Source organism: Fusarium musae, chromosome 1 (assembly GCF_019915245.1).
Source record: "Fusarium musae strain F31 chromosome 1, whole genome shotgun sequence".
NCBI lineage: Eukaryota > Fungi > Ascomycota > Sordariomycetes > Hypocreales > Nectriaceae > Fusarium > Fusarium musae.
The window spans coordinates 5,484,567-5,501,991 of record NC_058387.1 but is presented as its reverse complement, the minus strand read 5'-3'; the positions used below and the strand labels follow the sequence as shown (position 1 = coordinate 5,501,991).

General features: G+C 49.1%; 7 protein-coding genes across 7 annotated transcripts; 3 read left to right on the top strand and 4 right to left on the bottom strand.

The window, feature by feature from the left end:
* Positions 1 to 497: 497 nt before the first annotated feature.
* Positions 498 to 1,745, top strand: J7337_001653 (uncharacterized protein; the record flags this gene model as incomplete). Its single annotated transcript, XM_044819390.1, has 2 exons — positions 498 to 1,284; positions 1,342 to 1,745. The coding sequence occupies 2 exons, from the start codon at positions 498 to 500 to the stop codon at positions 1,743 to 1,745; spliced, it is 1,191 nt and encodes a 396-aa protein (XP_044687092.1).
* Positions 1,746 to 2,641: 896 nt separating this feature from the next.
* On the bottom strand, positions 2,642 to 3,376 carry J7337_001652 (uncharacterized protein; the record flags this gene model as incomplete). Its single annotated transcript, XM_044819389.1, has 1 exon — positions 2,642 to 3,376. The coding sequence occupies one exon, from the start codon at positions 3,374 to 3,376 to the stop codon at positions 2,642 to 2,644; it is 735 nt and encodes a 244-aa protein (XP_044687091.1).
* Positions 3,377 to 4,014: 638 nt separating this feature from the next.
* J7337_001651 (uncharacterized protein) lies at positions 4,015 to 5,244 on the bottom strand (the record flags this gene model as incomplete). Its single annotated transcript, XM_044819388.1, has 1 exon — positions 4,015 to 5,244. One exon carries the CDS (start codon positions 5,242 to 5,244, stop codon positions 4,015 to 4,017), a length of 1,230 nt encoding a protein of 409 aa, XP_044687090.1.
* A 2,892-nt stretch (positions 5,245 to 8,136) lies between these two features.
* On the top strand, positions 8,137 to 10,009 carry J7337_001650 (uncharacterized protein; the record flags this gene model as incomplete). Its single annotated transcript, XM_044819387.1, has 2 exons — positions 8,137 to 8,312; positions 8,359 to 10,009. The coding sequence occupies 2 exons, from the start codon at positions 8,137 to 8,139 to the stop codon at positions 10,007 to 10,009; spliced, it is 1,827 nt and encodes a 608-aa protein (XP_044687089.1).
* A 567-nt stretch (positions 10,010 to 10,576) lies between these two features.
* Positions 10,577 to 10,886, bottom strand: J7337_001649 (uncharacterized protein; the record flags this gene model as incomplete). The annotated part of the gene is made up of 2 exons (XM_044819386.1): positions 10,577 to 10,675; positions 10,737 to 10,886. The coding sequence occupies 2 exons, from the start codon at positions 10,884 to 10,886 to the stop codon at positions 10,577 to 10,579; spliced, it is 249 nt and encodes an 82-aa protein (XP_044687088.1).
* Positions 10,887 to 12,449: 1,563 nt separating this feature from the next.
* J7337_001648 (uncharacterized protein) lies at positions 12,450 to 15,408 on the bottom strand (the record flags this gene model as incomplete). Its single annotated transcript, XM_044819385.1, has 2 exons — positions 12,450 to 12,488; positions 12,547 to 15,408. 2 exons carry the CDS (start codon positions 15,406 to 15,408, stop codon positions 12,450 to 12,452), a joined length of 2,901 nt encoding a protein of 966 aa, XP_044687087.1.
* An 838-nt stretch (positions 15,409 to 16,246) lies between these two features.
* J7337_001647 (uncharacterized protein) lies at positions 16,247 to 17,315 on the top strand (the record flags this gene model as incomplete). Its single annotated transcript, XM_044819384.1, has 2 exons — positions 16,247 to 16,252; positions 16,299 to 17,315. The coding sequence occupies 2 exons, from the start codon at positions 16,247 to 16,249 to the stop codon at positions 17,313 to 17,315; spliced, it is 1,023 nt and encodes a 340-aa protein (XP_044687086.1).
* Between the last annotated feature and the right edge of the window lie 110 nt (positions 17,316 to 17,425).

Below are 17,425 nucleotides of genomic sequence, written 5' to 3'. Positions count from 1 at the left end.
TTGGGCTTTATTTGTGCTGCAAACTGGTTTGTAAGAGATCGAGTCGTTTGCGGATATGGAAGATTGAAAGAAGCTGAGTTAGTGGTGCCTGGACCTAAGGATTGGAGTCAAAACTTGCTAGCTTTCCTCTGCGTATTTGCCATGTGATTTCTTCATTCACATTCCCCCGGGCTCAGTTGTTTGCTGAAGGCTTGATGAGAGTAAATGTTGAACTCAGGACACTTTATGAAAACTACCCCTGATTCCACAACTTAGCTGACCTCAGATTTGTCTTAGCTCACAAGCTACACTCAACTAACCACATGTTTTATCGTGAATCTGTTTGCAATTCGTTCCTTTGCCTGTATTTGTTCCATCTGTTTGCGGTGTGGTTTGCTTCTGCTTGCTCTTAGTGGGAGGCCCACAACAGTCTTCCTACCTTGCATACCTCTTCTTTCCCTTCGGTTCTGCCTCTTCATTCTTCATCCCAACATCAGCACCGGACTATATCTTCATCCATGACGAAGTCCATTTCCTACATCATCGACCCTGATGGCGATTTCGAGGTTCTCCTCAAACAGCCAAACTCTCATAAGCTCGTTCCCTATGTTCCCTCCGACGAATCTGAGGATCCTATGAACAAATCTACAGTCGCTCGTGGCTCACTACATGAAAAATACCACGTATTCGACGATCTTCTTTCTCCTGCTCAAGATGAAAAAGAAGAAGATCCCGGTCTCCCTGGTACAAAGCTCTGTCACTGGTTATCCAAGGCCCTAAGCACCACCGAAACTCCAAGCACTTCTGAGGCTGGAACGCCCCCTGAGGATGAAGTTCATATGAGAGTTTCTTCACGACATCTCAATCTGGCCTCTCGTGTTTTTCGTACCCTAAGTCAGGGCCTCTGGGCCGAGGCATCATCAACTTCCCTCCATTTCGGAAACCCTCTCCGTCAAATCACAGCCGTGGATTGGGATGCAGTGGCCCTCGCTATCGTTCTTGATATCATCCACGGCCGGCATGGGAATGTGCCTCGCGTCGTTGATCTCAGGCTCATGACTCATATCGCTACCATAGTCGATTTCTATGAATGCCATGAGGTCGTCAAGATCTTTTCCGAAACATGGTATAAGAACATGTCTACCGAGTTTGAGGATGAGTACTCTCATGAGACTCTCCTGTGGCTATCTGTCTCTTGGGTCCTCCCCAATCAAGAAGTTTTTGACAGAGCAGCTCAGGCTATCCTCAAGCACATGGACGGGCGGCAGCTGAGTGCCGATAATCTTCCACTCCATGAAGTTCTACGTTAGTAACCATTTCCCCCCTTGCACATTTGGATCAATCCCAATAACAAGATATTAGCCAAGATTGAAGAAAAACGACTGGAGCTCATCAACCAGATCGTGAGAAAGTTTTATGATCTTCTCGACACTCTTCCCGACTCAGACTATTCCTGTGACTGGCACAAGTTCGGTTCTCCGACATGCGACTCTATCGCGCTGAGCATTTTGGTGCGAGAACTGGACCGTCTCGGATCAAGTGATCGCCGTCTTGTGGCCCCTTTCAACGGTTACAGCATCACAAGCCTGATTCAACTCGTCAACGACATACCTGAGTCGATTGCCGCTACAACTGAGGAGTATGACCACTATCACGATGTGTCGGTTTGCAGTGTCCGGGGTAGAATGAGACATGTTCTTGGAGATGTCAAGGCTAAGATGAGCGTCTGGACTCTTGATCTGGATAAGAACGTTCGAGGTGATTAAGGCTGGAAACCATGGGATTGGTCGGTTTTGGATTAAAATCCGACTAAGAAGGATATCTTGTGTTCTCAATATCTTGGTCTCTTTTGGTCACTTTACTGCTTTTTCATAGCGCTCAGGCTTAGATTTAGGAATGTTCCTAGCGACTCATCATGAGCTTTACCCACCATCTTTGCCTATCGCCGTTTTATCCTCATTTGTGGTGTGCAATCTGGGATTATATGGTTGACTGAATGGTAGTGCTAGAGGGCCAAGAAGAAAAACGTGGCAAAAGAAAGCTGATTTTATCTTAAATTGTCTTAAACGATCTGAAATCATCCTAAGATGTCCCAATAACATCTAGGTCTTTGTATCAAAGTCTTGAAATCTTCCAGGTTCTATCTCATCGTTATTTGCCAATCACCAATCTTTCTTGTGTTTCCCGTATACCCCTGCCAGAGAGAATTATGTCGATGGCAATTAGCCATCACTAAAAGTTCTCGTGTCTGGTATATTTAGGCTGGAAATCACCCAGACGGACGCTCCGTACCGCAAGGTCTATCTCGTCTATGGCTGGCTGCAGTCTTCTCTGAATGGTACAAGGGTGGTAATGGTCTTCATCGCTTGAGTCAGAGTCCATTGTGTCAAGATAGGTATCACTAGAGTGCGGGTTCATTGGAAGTTTGAAACACCCGATCCTACCTAGGATCCAGCCTAGACTGTGCCCATCATAAGGAGCAACAAGAGGTCGATTGCAGCGCGCAAGTTGACGCTTTTCTCGGAGCAACGTGCCGAGGATGATGGCAGTACAGTCAGCGTCATGATGTCTTTCGCAACCTTCTTCTTCGGTCAGTTGTTCTTGGAGAAAGTCAAGAGCTTCCAAGGCTTTCTTTATCATGGTCTGTCTGATGTCGTCGAGCTTAGCTGCCAAGGCACATTAGATCAGCCATAATACGGGGACTCGAGTTGTGGAGGGACCTACTGAGGATACCGCTGACAGGAAGCTCATGAGTATTGAATCCGGGCATTCCTCTGCCACGACGTATAACTGACTCTGTCGCTATTTCGAATTCATCCTCATCATGGAATACCCAGGAGACATACAACTGCAACACGCTTGCATCATGCTTTAAATTCTTTACTCCACGGTGAGCCCACGCCTCGTAATGGAAACTTATGGCCTCGCGACATTGGTAATAGTCAACAATAGTTGCAATTCTAGCCAGGAGTCCAATCTGGATCTTTTTGGGGATATCGTGATGACGGCAATGGATAGCGTCCAAGACTATGGCGAGAGCGACGGCGTCCCAGTCCTCGGCTGATATTTGTCGAATAGGTCCAGAAGACGGGTTTCCTTCTTTCCAGGGCCCTTCGAGCATAGCTCGGAATATGCGTGACGCAAGAATCAGATGTCGGGAAGACACTCGCATGTGGACTTCCACTTCGAAATTAGGGGTCTCGTTCTCGCCATCAGGATAGAGCTCGCTAAACACTTGATACCGACCGAAGCATGCTGGGTTGGGGAATTTCGGATTAGTGCGCTTTCCATCGACAGTTTGAGTAGTGTCCTCTGGCACTATATTCTGCTTGTTCGGCTTTTTCAGTATCAGCTGGATGTCGCCGCCTGGGTCTATATCGTAGGATATCGACTTCATGTTGTTCGATCTGTTGGGGTGTCGTGGAAAATTCGCTCTTCTCTTTTGAGTTTTATTATTGAAAGGAAGAAAAGGAGGGTGATCTCAAATGTGTAGGTAGTTTGTGTTTGGAATAATGCTGAATCACTGTCCAGCAAAATGAGGCTGGCCGGCAGTGCCAACTATCACGCCAGCTAAGATAAGAGCATTGCTTGCGCCCTCATTCATATAGAGTGCCAAAATCAACTGGTCTAAATGCTGACTCAAGAAGCTTGCGTAAGTATTTTCGTCCCTCAGGATAAAGGTGACTCTTCAAGACGGAATGACACAATCACCTGGTTATGATCACCTACAATAAGTCAGGGGAAACAACTTCGTTCAGCTAAACAAGCCTTCTAAGGTTAATATATGTGTAGAGGGGTTGGATAAGTGCCTCTACTAGTCAATATCAACGACAAGCTTCTGAATTTTGTTCCCAGAGTCTGGTGATTTAGGTGAGATTATGCATTATGTATATTAACTATTCGTCTTTCAACTGCAGACATAATCTCCTATATCTACTACTCAGCTAACTATACTGGGTATCTATCCAAGAATGTAATCCCAGATTGAACACCGAATCCAAACTTCGACACCTTCTGCCCAAGACACTCTTCAGCTTAGTGGTAGGTATCTCGCTGTCCAGCCTCAGCCTCAATCTGAGCCTTACGCGCAGCGTTGAGAGCCTTGAGCTTGGCAGTTCCGAAACCTAAAACACCATCCTCTTGGTTATCACCCAGCCAAGGCTTCTTGGAATCACTGAGCATGCTACCAGTAACAAAGTACACGAGCTGACCAATGATGATAAGAACAAAGGCAATGGGGTACAGGAAGTGAATCTTGTAGCCAAAGACCCGAATACCAATGATGACACCCCAAAAGTTGGCAGTCAACAAGGAGATGTTGAGGAAAGCCGCACTTCCCATGCGGAGCATGACGGGTACAAGGATGTAGAAGATGTTCAAGCACAGAGTGTAACCGATGATCCAACCGATAACCTTACCGTTCCAGGTTGCGTTATCGAAAGAGTTTCGGTCAAAGATGGCAGCCTGGACACCGTTGATACACATACCAAACAGGCCCAGGAAAGACAGGACGTGGTACAAATGAGCCCTGGACACGAGCCACTCCTCGAATACGTTAGTAGTACCGTAGAGAGTAGCACCGAGCAGAGCGAACAAATCACCCTTGACCATATCGAGACCACTGCCGCCATTGGTACCGCTGATGTGGTCACTGGCAATGAGAATACCCATACCACCACAGCAGACTACAATACCAATGATCTGAAAGATTCTGTACCGAACCTTGAGCAGGAAGAACGAAATGACAACAACGCAGACAATAGCCCAAAAGTTAATGAGCTGCGCTGACAAGACGTTCGTGTATCGGTAGGCCAGAACAGTAAAGTAGTTTCCCTCGACGTCCAAGAACGCCATGATGAGGTACTTCCACCCATCCTTCACTCCAATACGCCACCAGCCCTTGATACCATCCTTCCACAGAAAAATAGGCGTGTAGATGAGGAACATCAAGATGTAATTGAAGACGGTCTGGAACGCGGGAATGTTGGTACCCGCATTGGCGAGGAAGCTGGTGAAGGTGTTGGTGGCCGTGATGCACAGCGCAAGAACTTGGCCCAGCGCGAGGACAATCCAGAAGTCGAGAGTGGTCAGGTAGCTGTACCAATGAACAGACTTGACCTCGAGGGTGTGAATACCCTGGCTAACGGCGGCATCTTCGTTCGTGGCGATGGAGGCCTGGGTAGCGTTGGCAGTTGGGCCCTTGGAGTCGCCCTCAGAGGAGGGGTTCTCGGGGGTGTTGACGGCGATGGGTTGAGTAGCCGACATGATGTTGGTTTATTCGAGGGGTATCTATCTTCTATTAGCGATCGCATTCTGGTAGCGCAATTGATTGCGCTGGTGTCGCAACATACCTCGTAAACCAATCGCAAAAGTAATGAATCACTGAGTAAGAATCGAATAATCTCTCTTCAGATGAAGTCTTTCTATCGTCTCCGGGTGCAGCAAGCGCAAAGACTCAAAGTCGCTCGCTGATGTTCTTAAGAACTGATACGGCACATGTACCAATGTGCCGGTGTATAGTTGTTGAAGGAAGCCGAGTTAACAGAGGTCAACATATGAAGTCGCAAAAGATATCGCGGGGGAAGGGTTATTTGAGGTGCGCAAGAAATGTCTTGCACTGGAGGCGATCGGCACGGAGACACCGTTAAAATGCAGCGCTGATCTTGCAAGAGTAGCGAAACAGATGAAGAGCTAGAAAGACTTGAGAGGTCCAGGTCCTTGTCCTTTTTATTCTTCGATCATCTGCAATTTTTTCCCTTTCCTTTTTTCACTAAAGCGAGTTCTAGCTCTCGTTATTGGATCATCTTGGTGCCAGGATCCACGATTTATCGGGAGCCAAGAGCACGAGCTAGACTTGGTCGGGTCAAACGTCCTCGATTGAGCTCCCAGTGGCGTCTTGTTCAGTGGGGGAGGACGGCGGCTGCCGGGGGGTCAAAGCTCCTGTTGCAGGGGATGTTACAGTGCTTACAGAAGGGTGCAGACTGCAGCAGATGGAGGAACATGTGAAGGCACATCATGAATGTTACCTCTAAACAAATTCAGCGGGCACAATCAAAGAATAAGTTGTAACTCTGAAATAGAACTCAATTGTCGATTTTCATTCAGTATCAATATTGTTGTGGCGTTTAGAGCTGACCTGAAGGAGGGCCACCAAAGTTTTAGTCTTGTCCTTGTGGTAGGGAGACGTGAATGAGATGAGGTGAGGATGGTGGGTAACCACGTGGGGGCAGGCGAGACAAATTGGCCGAAGCTATTTCTTTGACTTGGTATCGAATCAGTTCTTTTGTCTTGGTCATATTCTAAATACAAATTATAACAATATTGCCTTTCCATTGACATACAACAGTGAACCCAGTGCTTGCGATTCACTCAATATGCACTCCATTAAAGTTGTGCGGAACGAGCCGCAGTGTGTTATCCGTGCGCGCTGTTAGAGTGGCGGCCAAGCTGAAATTCCCCGACCAGCGAAGCAGTCGCTGCAACCAAGTCGTTCGTCGAGACTGTTCGTGGTTGATAGTAACGTGAGTCAGTGGAGGCCGCATCGAACAGCCAACGAAATATACTGTAGATATCGACAGATCGTCTTGGTCCCTGCCGGTGTTTATGGCTTGGAAATTGCATCAGACATGGCTGCCCGTACTGTCTTTGCTATCCAGACATTGGTTCTTGTTGTACTGTCCGTTGCTGAACTTCTCTCTGATCATTGTCAGCTTTATCATGATTCTGTAACCTTGGCAAAAGAATGACATACGCGATATAAGTGACAATTGAGAAGCCATCGAGGATCCTGAGCTTGGTGCCAATGGTTCACGCTCCGGCAAAGCTACCATCTCTTGAAACAGGAGATCAAAGCAGTCCTTTTCGGAGTTTATGTTGAGCTTTCGTGATATGTTGTTCGCACTCAGCTTCCCTGTAGCCTGTTAGTGAGACGCCTTTAGTCGTTGCTGTGTACCTTGTGGGCATGTTTACCAGAATTTGTCGACGAGGAGCCCGATGGATCAGTATTCGACATGTCTCTCTATAGCTACTTCTTTTCGCGTGCCCAGAGGCTGTGAAGAAGTCAAAGGTTTGGGTTATTCATTTGCCTTGGTCTGGCCGGGACATGCAGATGCTCCGATGTCCGATTTGCTGACACGACTAGACTGCAGACGTCGAATAGATCCTCGTCAAATAAGTCTAGAGTCGGGTTATAAAGAAAGATCAGAGATACGGATATATGTGCTTTATAATTTAAATACAGAATACTACTAAAACCCGGCCTTTGAAGTCAACTTATACCGGCAGCCGGGAGGCGCACAGAGGCCGGCGGTGGGGCCTCCGACTCATGTCGTATTTCGTACCGGCGACCAAAGCTCCACTATAAGAAACATCCGACCTATCGTATGCTGCAGTGTTGAATGGAAGCTTGGCCTCGCGCTATCATACCAGATTCGGAGACTATTTAGCTTGAGCTGTCGATAAGGATGTGCAAAGTACAGCCAGCTATTCCCAGTGTAAGTGAACCAACAAGCTGAGGATGAGGTCTAGAATGCCCAGTTATAGCCTCCGCTGGTCGACGTGATTTCTTGTTAGTTGGGGTCGCAAGCATTGTCCAGTCTACAGGAGACTATTGAGATGGATTCAATGGGACTCGAATCCATGAGTCCATAGAGCTTGTTGGGTTGGATACAAGCCGTCATCTGAACTTCTCCCTTAATACTCATATTCCTTCTCTACGGAGTCAGCCCTTCGAGACGCAATCAAGAAGACCATCGATTGAGTGAGTCCTCAGGCATTCCTCATGACACAAGCTGAAACTCATGTCACGGGTTGAGTTGAGGCCTCAGCACCTCCATGGAATGCGCGTCCTCGTGGCCCAGGCAGCGGACCCGCTGATGTGCGCTATCGACTGGTCGTGACCCCTTGCGGGAAGACATCCAACGCTTCCCATTCGCTGATAAGCCTTAATGCCAACGTTATCAACCAATCACGGCACTCAAGGCCTTGTTGTCCCTCAGGGTCCCCTCCAACGTCATTTCTACTGTGCGCCGACCTTATCATGCCTCGTCCATTCGAGCCGAACTCGGCCGCCTTCTTTCTTCTTCATCCATCAAAACAGGGCGGTTTCACCCTCTTGTTCAACCACTCTCAGTCTCTATCTTGTCACATAAAGCCACTATGATTCTCAGGAGTAAAATACCCGCTGTCGGTTCAGCGCTGGTCGCTGTAGCTTGTGCGTCGCAACCTGGAGCTATCGAGCCCATCCCGGGTCCCATGAGAGACCTTACCTGGGGTCAGCTCAATTTTATCCACACAACTGATACTCATGGCTGGATTGGCGGTCACTTTCAGGAGTATGTCTTGCCTGGTTACTTTGATGAATTACAACTAATATCACAGGCCCCAATACTCTGCCGATTGGGGAGATTACATCTCTTTCACCAAACATATGCGTAAGCAAGCCGATGAGCAAGGAACCGACCTTCTAGTCATCGACACCGGCGACCGCATCGAAGGCAATGGCTTGTACGATGCATCCTCACCCAAGGGTCTTTTCCAGTACGATATCTACGCCGAAGCCGACGTCGACATCCTCTGCACCGGCAACCACGAACTTTACAAGGCCTACTCGGCTGATAAGGAGCACAACACCACGGTTCCAAACTACAAGGGTAAATATCTCGCTTCGAACCTAGACTACCTCGACTTTAAGACTGGCGATCGTGTTCCCCAAGCTCAGCGCTACAAGAAGTTCAAGACAAAGAACCAGGGTCTCGAAATTGTAGCTTTTGGCTTCCTTTTCGACTTTACGGGAAATGCCAACAACACCGTTGTGCAGCCTGTGGAAGATACCATCAAGGAGGATTGGTTCCAAGAGGCTATTCGGGAGAAGCCGGATCTCTTTGTTGTCATTGGCCATGTTGGTCTTCGCATGGAGGAGTTCAAGGTCATCTTTACCGCCATTCGGAAACAGAACTGGCATATCCCTATTGCCTTCTTCGGCGGCCATGCACACGTTCGAGATGCTGTTCAGTACGATTCAAAGGCTTTTGCGATAGCCAGTGGTCGATATTTCGAAACCATTGGATGGATGTCAATCGACGGAATCAGCAAGGGCAGCACTAAGGAGGTCGAGGCCGCTGCTTCACCCACCTTTACTCGACGATACATCGACAACAACCTCTACGGACTACACTACCACACCGGCCTGAATGAGTCAACTTTCCCCACTGCAGATGGCAAGAGAGTGACTCAGATGATCACTCGTGCTCGCAAGGCCCTTCAACTTGATTACAAGTTTGGTTGTGCGCCAAAGACCCTCTGGATGACACGAACCAAGTACACCGATGAGGACAGCATTTACTATTGGATCTCCAATCAGCTTTTGCCTGATATCATCACTCGCAAGGATCGAAAAGACAAAGCTAGACTGGCCATCTTCAACACAGGCGGTATTCGATTCGACATCTTCAAGGGTGGCTTCACACGGGACAGCACATATGCTGTGAGTCCCTTTACCAGTGGTTTCAGCTACATTCCGGACGTCCCGTACAAGGCTGCTTCCAAAGTCATCGATCTGCTGAACAGCGCCGGAAAGATCTTGTCAGAGAACGGTGCTGATGTCAAGCTCTTGGCTATGCCTGAGCAGGCATTCCCCGCTCCAGCCATGAAGGCTATGTTTGAGGCCAATAAGGAGGATGAGGACGAGAAGCGTCTTGAACTAAGGAGCTTCCTTGACAAACCTGACCTGACCTCTGGATACACAACCAAAGACGACATTGGAACTGATGGTGATGACACTATTCACGAGCCTGTCAATTTTTACGAGCAGCCCAACTGTGTCCAGGCTGAGATCAATATGCCTGAGAAGGGTGATCCCGAGACAGTTGACTTTGTGTTCCTTGACTTCATCCAACCTTGGATCATCCCTGCCCTGAAGTTTGCTGGTGCAGGTGATTACAGTGATGCTGATGTTCAGCGATACATTGATGGTACTTTTACATACCATATGGCGCAGTGGATTAGCAAGAATTGGCAGGGTGACTGCTAGGTTATTATGCACATAGATGAACTGGGATGCCCCATGGAGTTTTGACATTCGGGTTAGCATAGTTAGATCATACCTTATTGGTCATCATTGAAATTAGACTGAATACAGGTAGTCATATACACCGCCCTCTCGTTCCAGCCTCAGTCGTGTCGAGAAGAGGTTTATTAGACCCCAGACAACGTACTGGCACCTAAACCTAGGGTCAGAAGTTATCTTGCTCCCTGGAGCTTGCTTCTTGAGGCACCAGTTAGTAAAGACAGCCTCATCAGGCGATTTAATTCACAGTCATGGTCCGAGCAAAGATCAAAGGCAATGCAGTAGATTGCAGATGCATGCTAAGTGCCTATATATGTATGTATACCCAACCAGCTATGTTCCATATCTAATTTGTTCTAAGGAAAGGACCTCATGCAAGGCATGAAAACAAGAAAAGACCAAATGCACATCTCAATCCCAATCTAAACCCAACCTCAGAAGCCAGTATCAGACCAAGATAGAAGTTGTTGTCGAGAGTTCCAAGTACCTGGTGACTCCCATAGCTATCAGGTCATAAGATCAAAAGACCACTTAAGCCTTGGGGAACTTGAATCCAGGGGGAACACAGTAGGGGCTACCGCTAGGCTTGTAGAAGACACAAGAGGTCTTGGGGGGGCAGACGCCGGCGGCCTTTTGAAAGGTCAGTAACTTGTATCTCCAGTGAAAGAGGAAAGGAGTGGTGATGACTTACAACATATTTGCCGTTGACATCGCAGACCTGCCAGCCAGTCTTGTCAGGAGTGCAAGAGTAGGATCCGGGCTCGCAGCCCTTGGTGGAAGCATCAAGGGGAGTGGCAGCGGCCAGGGAGACGAGAGCAGCGAGGGCGATGGTGAACTTCATGTTTGCGGTTGGTGGTTCCTTGTAAGAAGATGTAGTAGAGCGAGAGTATGTTTTTGTAGCGAGAGTTGAGAGTGTTTGAGTTGATGAGGATGGAGAAGAAAGTTTGGGATCTGGAGGTTAGGAAGGGGAGTTTATATACTTGATTCCCTCACGTATTCTGTTCTCCTCATGAGCATGTTTCTATTATTGCTTCATGAGCTCAACTTGACTTACACGAGCTGACGGTGGAGATCACGCCCAGCCTCAGTCCTAGATTCATGCTATTTTGGTGCCATATTCCCCGTGGAGAGACGGGAGATCGTCTTGCTATACGAGGCTTACTCCAGAATGTGACGATGCACAAGGTAGTCAGTGTCTCTCGACTTCCATTGTTCTAGCTCGTTCGCACTGGTTTCTGTCAAATGGCAACGTTAACTCGTCAAGGGAGCTAGGCCGGGAGTGGCATATCGGACTCGCTTCTAGGCAAGCCACTTACACAACATCACTAGATAGTCACACGATCTGAACTACCAGCCCTACAGACGTGGTGTTACAGGTATTTTTTACGACGATACAGTGTTAAAACTAACACCAAGTCTACGTCTGTCTATCATCAAGAGTATGATATGATACCGTGTAGTGTTGTTCATGCTATGATACTACAATAACCTCACAATGAACCATCATGAACTGACATAATACAACACCAAAACAGTCAATATCCAGCGCTCCTCCAACCAGAATCACTCCTCCTAAAAATAAATCCCGAAGCAACCTCCATCAGATTACCCCGCAAAAAGCAAAAGCCTAGCGTGCTCACAGCTTATTCGTCCCCAAAAGCCTCTTTCTCGTGTTTCCCGAGGGTCCGGAGGAATTAATTACGTTCGTGATTGGAAAAACAAGCATAGATGCTCGCTGATGTGGTCGAACATTCAGCCTCGTGATCCTCTGAGAAACACATGATTCGCGAGGTGTCAAAAGTGCATTGAGTAACCCGTGTATGCAAAATACTCCTCCCATAGTTATCTCCCCACCGTCAGCTCAAAGTCCTACGCTTGAGTGAGAATAATCATGTTATACGAAGTATATGCAAGAGCATGTATATGTCTAGATGCAGGCAGTGATACGAGGAACAAAGCAGGGGAATCCATGTGCTTGCTGTTCACCAATCACTACAAACCACCAGTTTTCACGATATATTGGATGCCACGGCCTGTCGGCTCCCGCGTCTCTGTCTTGCAAGTCCCGACGACGCCGTGGCGCCAAGCCCGGCGATGCTCTGCCTACCGGGACCTACGGAGATCCCGATCTCGGCCGTTTAGGCTGACAGATATAGCACGTGGCTTCTCGAGCTGTGGCATCTCATTTGGATCGTTACATCGTGAGGCTGACACCTTGAGGCAAGCCACCTCCATCTGTCAACGGAAACAGTCGTTAAAAATCACCGGCATGACGTGGGTTGATAGATGCTTTGTTTCCATTTACAGCTCATAACCAAATATTCTCCTCCCATTGGCCTGACCGTCGGCCGGCTCTAGTAATTAGCTCCAGATAATGACATGCCCTCTCTTTTTTTCATCCCCTTTAGCCCTCCCAAGTCCTGTTGATCTGTTTCCTCCTTACCTAGGAACTTTGTTAGCCGGATGTCATCAAATGCGAGTGCGAATGTGGATTTGCTTACCATCGGTGAGAGGAAGAGCACGCCGCCCAGCAGCGATACAACGGTCAAAACAAGTGTCACCTTGTTGAAGCCGTTTCCAAGAATATCGAATACACCGCTGGGTGCAACGCGTGTTCCAAAGACATCCACGCCGTAAGCAACAACCAGACTCGTGCTCTCCACAATGACTGGCGCTGTAAGAATGTCCTTGACACCCACCACGTTTCGCTGATGAGAGATGACTGACCGAGGGTCAATCTCGATGCTGGGAGTGTATTGGATGAGACCTTCCGCTTCCTTCTCAGCTGGAGTTGAGTCACGGCCAACCGGGCGGCGGGCGTCCAGGACCTGGCGAGCCAGGCCGGCGATGGAGTGGGTTTCAGGCATGTAGCCAAGAACCTGTCGGTTTGAAATGCCTTGTCGCGTTTGTGTAACCGACAGCTTGTCGAGTGGCTGAGACAAAACATAAGCTTGCTCCTCGACCCAAGGCAAAGCAGGTCCTGTTGGTGTGTCAACAGGCTTGAGAGACGAAAAGTTGACAGCGTCACCAAGAGGGCCACGGTCGTTGGGAGAAGAAGACTCGTAGAGGTCAACAATTACAATCTGGTAGCCTTGAATAGATCGCTTGGTGCCATCATCAAGGGTGTATCGGCCAAAGAAAGTGCAGGTGTACCAATTCTCGGCCATAGCACAAGAGATGGGCTTGGTAGCGTCAACGCCAGCATAGGACTGGGCAGCCAGAACCTGACCCGAGACAGTGTCGATCAGTTGAACAGAAAGAGAGGACTTTGCCTCGTCAATAGCAGCCACAACGATTGTGTTGGGGTTGAGGTACTTGTAGCTGACACGGCGATCAGCCAAGACACGGCCAATAGAGGCGACAGGGTCGTGAGGAGCATGTTTAGCAATCTCCACGATCTTCTGACCACGGAAGAGCTGAAGCTGCCAGACCTCTTGCTCAGTAACCTTGTTGTTCTCCTCAACAAACTTGACACCCTTGAGAGTCTCTCCCTCACCACGGACAACGACGGTCTCACTAGGAGTGAAACCGGCGGGAACAGGTCCAATCTCTCCGTTGACACCAACAGGAAGCAACCACTTGCCAGCAGGGCTATCGACAACGACAGTGCTGGAAACGCGGGGAAGCGAACCGGCAGGCATCACCTCGACAACATCGCCAGTGTCGCTCTTGATAGCAACGTACTCGCCCTTGGCGCCACGCAGAGTGACCACGCCCTCATCCTTGGCATAGATACCTTTGATCTCAAGGGACTCGCCAGGAACTTGGGGAAGTACAGACTTGGACCAGATGACTTGACCCTTGTGCTCAGTGCTAAGACCATACACACGACCACGACGAGTTGCAAGCACAATAAGCTTATTGAAGCCGAAAGTATCGCGGTGCAGGCCCTCCTTCTTAGCAGCGGGCTCGCCACCGAAGATGCTAGTGATGATTAGTTGCGGGAGAGATGCAAGGTAGTCAGGAAGGTATTGAAGGTCGTCGATATGTCGTGTAACACGATGAATGTAGGCCGAAAGAGGATTGGTGTGAGCCTCCTCCTCGAGAACCTTGGCGAGGTTCTCAGTACCAGGAATGTCAGCCCAGACAGCAGCAACAGCGCCAGTCAAACCCTCAGGTCGCTTCCAGTCAATCTCGCCGTTACGGACAAGGACCCAGTCATCTGACTTGGTGACGGCAGCAACTCGGATAGCAAAGCCCTCGGTACCAGGCTTCTTGAGAACCTCGGCAACAGCGTGAACAGCCTCAATATCGCCAGCGGGCTTGAAGGGCCAGCGGGCCAGAACAGCGTGAGACTCAGATGAGACAACGAGAGTCTCATCTTCAGTGACGCGAGCGAAGTAAACGTTGGCTCCGTCAGAGCTGGTGGAAAAGGCACCAGGGCCAGAAAGGTGAGGAAGTTCGTAGGCCTTGGTAACCTGGCTGCTCTTCAAGTCGGTATGATAGACCTCGGCCTTGTTTCCGGTCTTGGTTCGGGTGTGAACGAGGAAATGAGGCTGCGATTGAAGGAGGTGAGGCGCGTGAATGGTGACAGCGACAGCGTCGGAAGGCAGCTTGAGCTCCTGGGTCGTCTTGCTTCCCAAGACATTGACCTTGAGCTTGGTGAGGGTGCTGTCGGCCCATGCGAGGATAGGGGCGGCAGAGTTTCCTCCAACGAACATGACGTCTTTGGGTCCATGGACATCACCCTTTGTGCCAATGGCAAAGTCGTCCAGTCGTCCTCCTGTAACAGTGTCGAGCGCGATAACCTTGAGGCTGTATGAAGCAGGCGATCCGTGAAGGCTGATAACGTAGATCTTGGAAATATCGGTTGAGACCTGAAGAGGGATGTTCTTGGCGACCTCGCGGAACTCCCAGATGACATTTCCCACAGTACCGTGTATACGTCGTAGAACCGTAGTGCCATCCTCGTCATACAGAACCAAAACATCCTTTCTCGAACTCTCAGTAAGCTCCAGAATCTCAAGATCCTTAACCTCTCCCTTAAACTCATTATGCCACACATTTCGCCCCGTTAGCGCATCCCACGCCTGAACTCGCGATCCATACGCCGCAGCAACCCAATGCTCACCCTCAGCAGCGCGCAGGAAACCACCGCCATTAGTGATATCATCCGCGATCTGCTGACGCCAGACAACCTGGCCATTGCTGGGGTTGACGGCGCCGATGAGACCGACGTCGCTGAGAGTGTAAAGGAGGCTCGCCTTATCTTGCTTTCGTGGGCGATGGAAGAAGGTGGTTTCGACTTGGGGGACGCCGAGGAGCGCGTGGTGGAAATCGATCTCGCCGACCTCATCCTGGAAGACTGCGGCGCCGAGGGCCGAGAGCCCCAGGAGGAGCAATGGTTGGAGTGAGAGCCGCATGATTGTGGTTGAGGTTGTTGTGCGGCTTCACGCTTGGGAGCTTCAGACAGGAGCTGCTTGCATCATGACGGCTAGCTTATCTGTTCGTTGCGCAATGATTAGTCATCGATCAAGCTTAGGTAGGGTAGGTAATTTCCCGGTCTATGTATTCATACCTAACCATGCAAAAATACAAAAAGCGATAAATATTTGTTTCCGGGTTTGATACCTCATCCTACTATCGTAGTCTTGGATAGCGAACTATGGTTTCTTAGTGATCTTGGTTGTTGCACAAAGCCAAAATGTACTTCGAAAGCTGGGTTCTGAGAACTACTGAATAGCGTGGAGCCCCCGCAGCGAGCACCCGGTTTGATCTGTACACATCTAACCACCTTATAATTATCAAAGCTCCAGAAGACATCATTCAGATGTTCATAATCTACGATTTTATGGTTATTGATACAAACAGCCTTGCTAGGTTTGCACGCGAATCCCTATCATGAGACCCTCCGCGCGTGTGTAGATCCCGTGCCACTCACGCAACCTCATGTCTCAAAACCACACTCTATTATTGCTACTATATCCAGCCTTCGGACCCAAAAACAGGCCCATAGAGACTGTCTCGGCAGCTCCTTTGTTTCAAACCATAGTGATGTCTTTCAATGCGTTCTCATGTAGTTGTCATGCGGATATACGCACAGAGATGCCATCATCGATATATCCGCGTGCTTAGCATAGGCCTTGCGTGGTATATAGATATCAAAACCCGAAGATGGAGGGAGAGTTACAGAAACAAAACATCAATATTGGACTCGATATATTGCTCTTGGTGATCAAGAAACAAGAGATGATGTATAACATGGAGGTTTGTCTTACATCTAGTGCCCATAACTACCACTTACATTGTCCAGCCTCGATCTCTAATTCCTTCATGGTCCACTACTCCTCTACCAAACATAACCCTATCAGCCAGCGGTCTTCTCGTCCTCGCCGATCTTCGTACTATCTCCCGTCGCACTGCTCTCACCGGCGGCGCCTCATGGATCGACTCCCTAGTCCTCGCCCCCGGTTTGCATTACCAACAAGCATGCGATGACCTGGAACGTGAAGCTCCCATCGGCTTAATAGCATTGTCTTCTCAAACACTCGGCCAGATACAATATGCCGTGAAGAATACCATGACGGCGAGTTATCTCAAGAGCCTTGTCAAAGATGGTGCTGAGAACATTATCACTCTGGACGTTGGACTAGATACGCCATGGGATGTAGTCAAAATCGTGGGCAAGGTCGTTAGAAGACACAGGATATCAGATGAAGAAGACGACGATGAGGATCACGAAGACTGGGCTTCCCTCTCTGATGTCGACTGGCTCAGTCACCTCCTCTACCTAATCAGTCCCCTCATAACATCAACTTCCATAGCCTTTATGGTAATCTTCGAAGACTGGTGGGGCCTCGCCATTCTCCTCACCCTCGTCAGTTCTCGCATCCTCAACATCTGGGCCATAAAGCAACGCATGACACACTCAGAACCGCCCCCCGAAAGTCTAACCATGACAGAATACACCGTCGATCTTGGCGGTGGACACAGCGTGCGACTACGCGGCCCAGACGCGGACTTACAGGCTCTTGTTACTCATGCTTGGCTACGTACACAGTCGAGCCTGGAGGGCTATCTTGAGGCGGCGGCTAAGTTAATGGTGTACATGTCTGCCGCACTGGGAGGAAACATGACACAGGCTGGAGCCATTGTGCTCATTGGACTATTACTTGCCAGTGCCGCGCTATTGGGACTGAGCAATGCACATGCGCGAGGGTTCCATATGCATGGTCGCTATGCAATGCCCCGGCAAACGAAGATGAAGGCTGTGGAAGTTCGCAGTAAGAGTAGTACTTCGGCGGGAGAGGTGCAAACCGGATTGGTTTAGGGGCTCGAGTTGAAACATCGAGAGATCGAGCCATAAAAGGAAGGCTATACTGATATGGATAGGTGAACCAAATGCTTTGTTGCCTGTTGTCCGTGAATTCATTATGACTA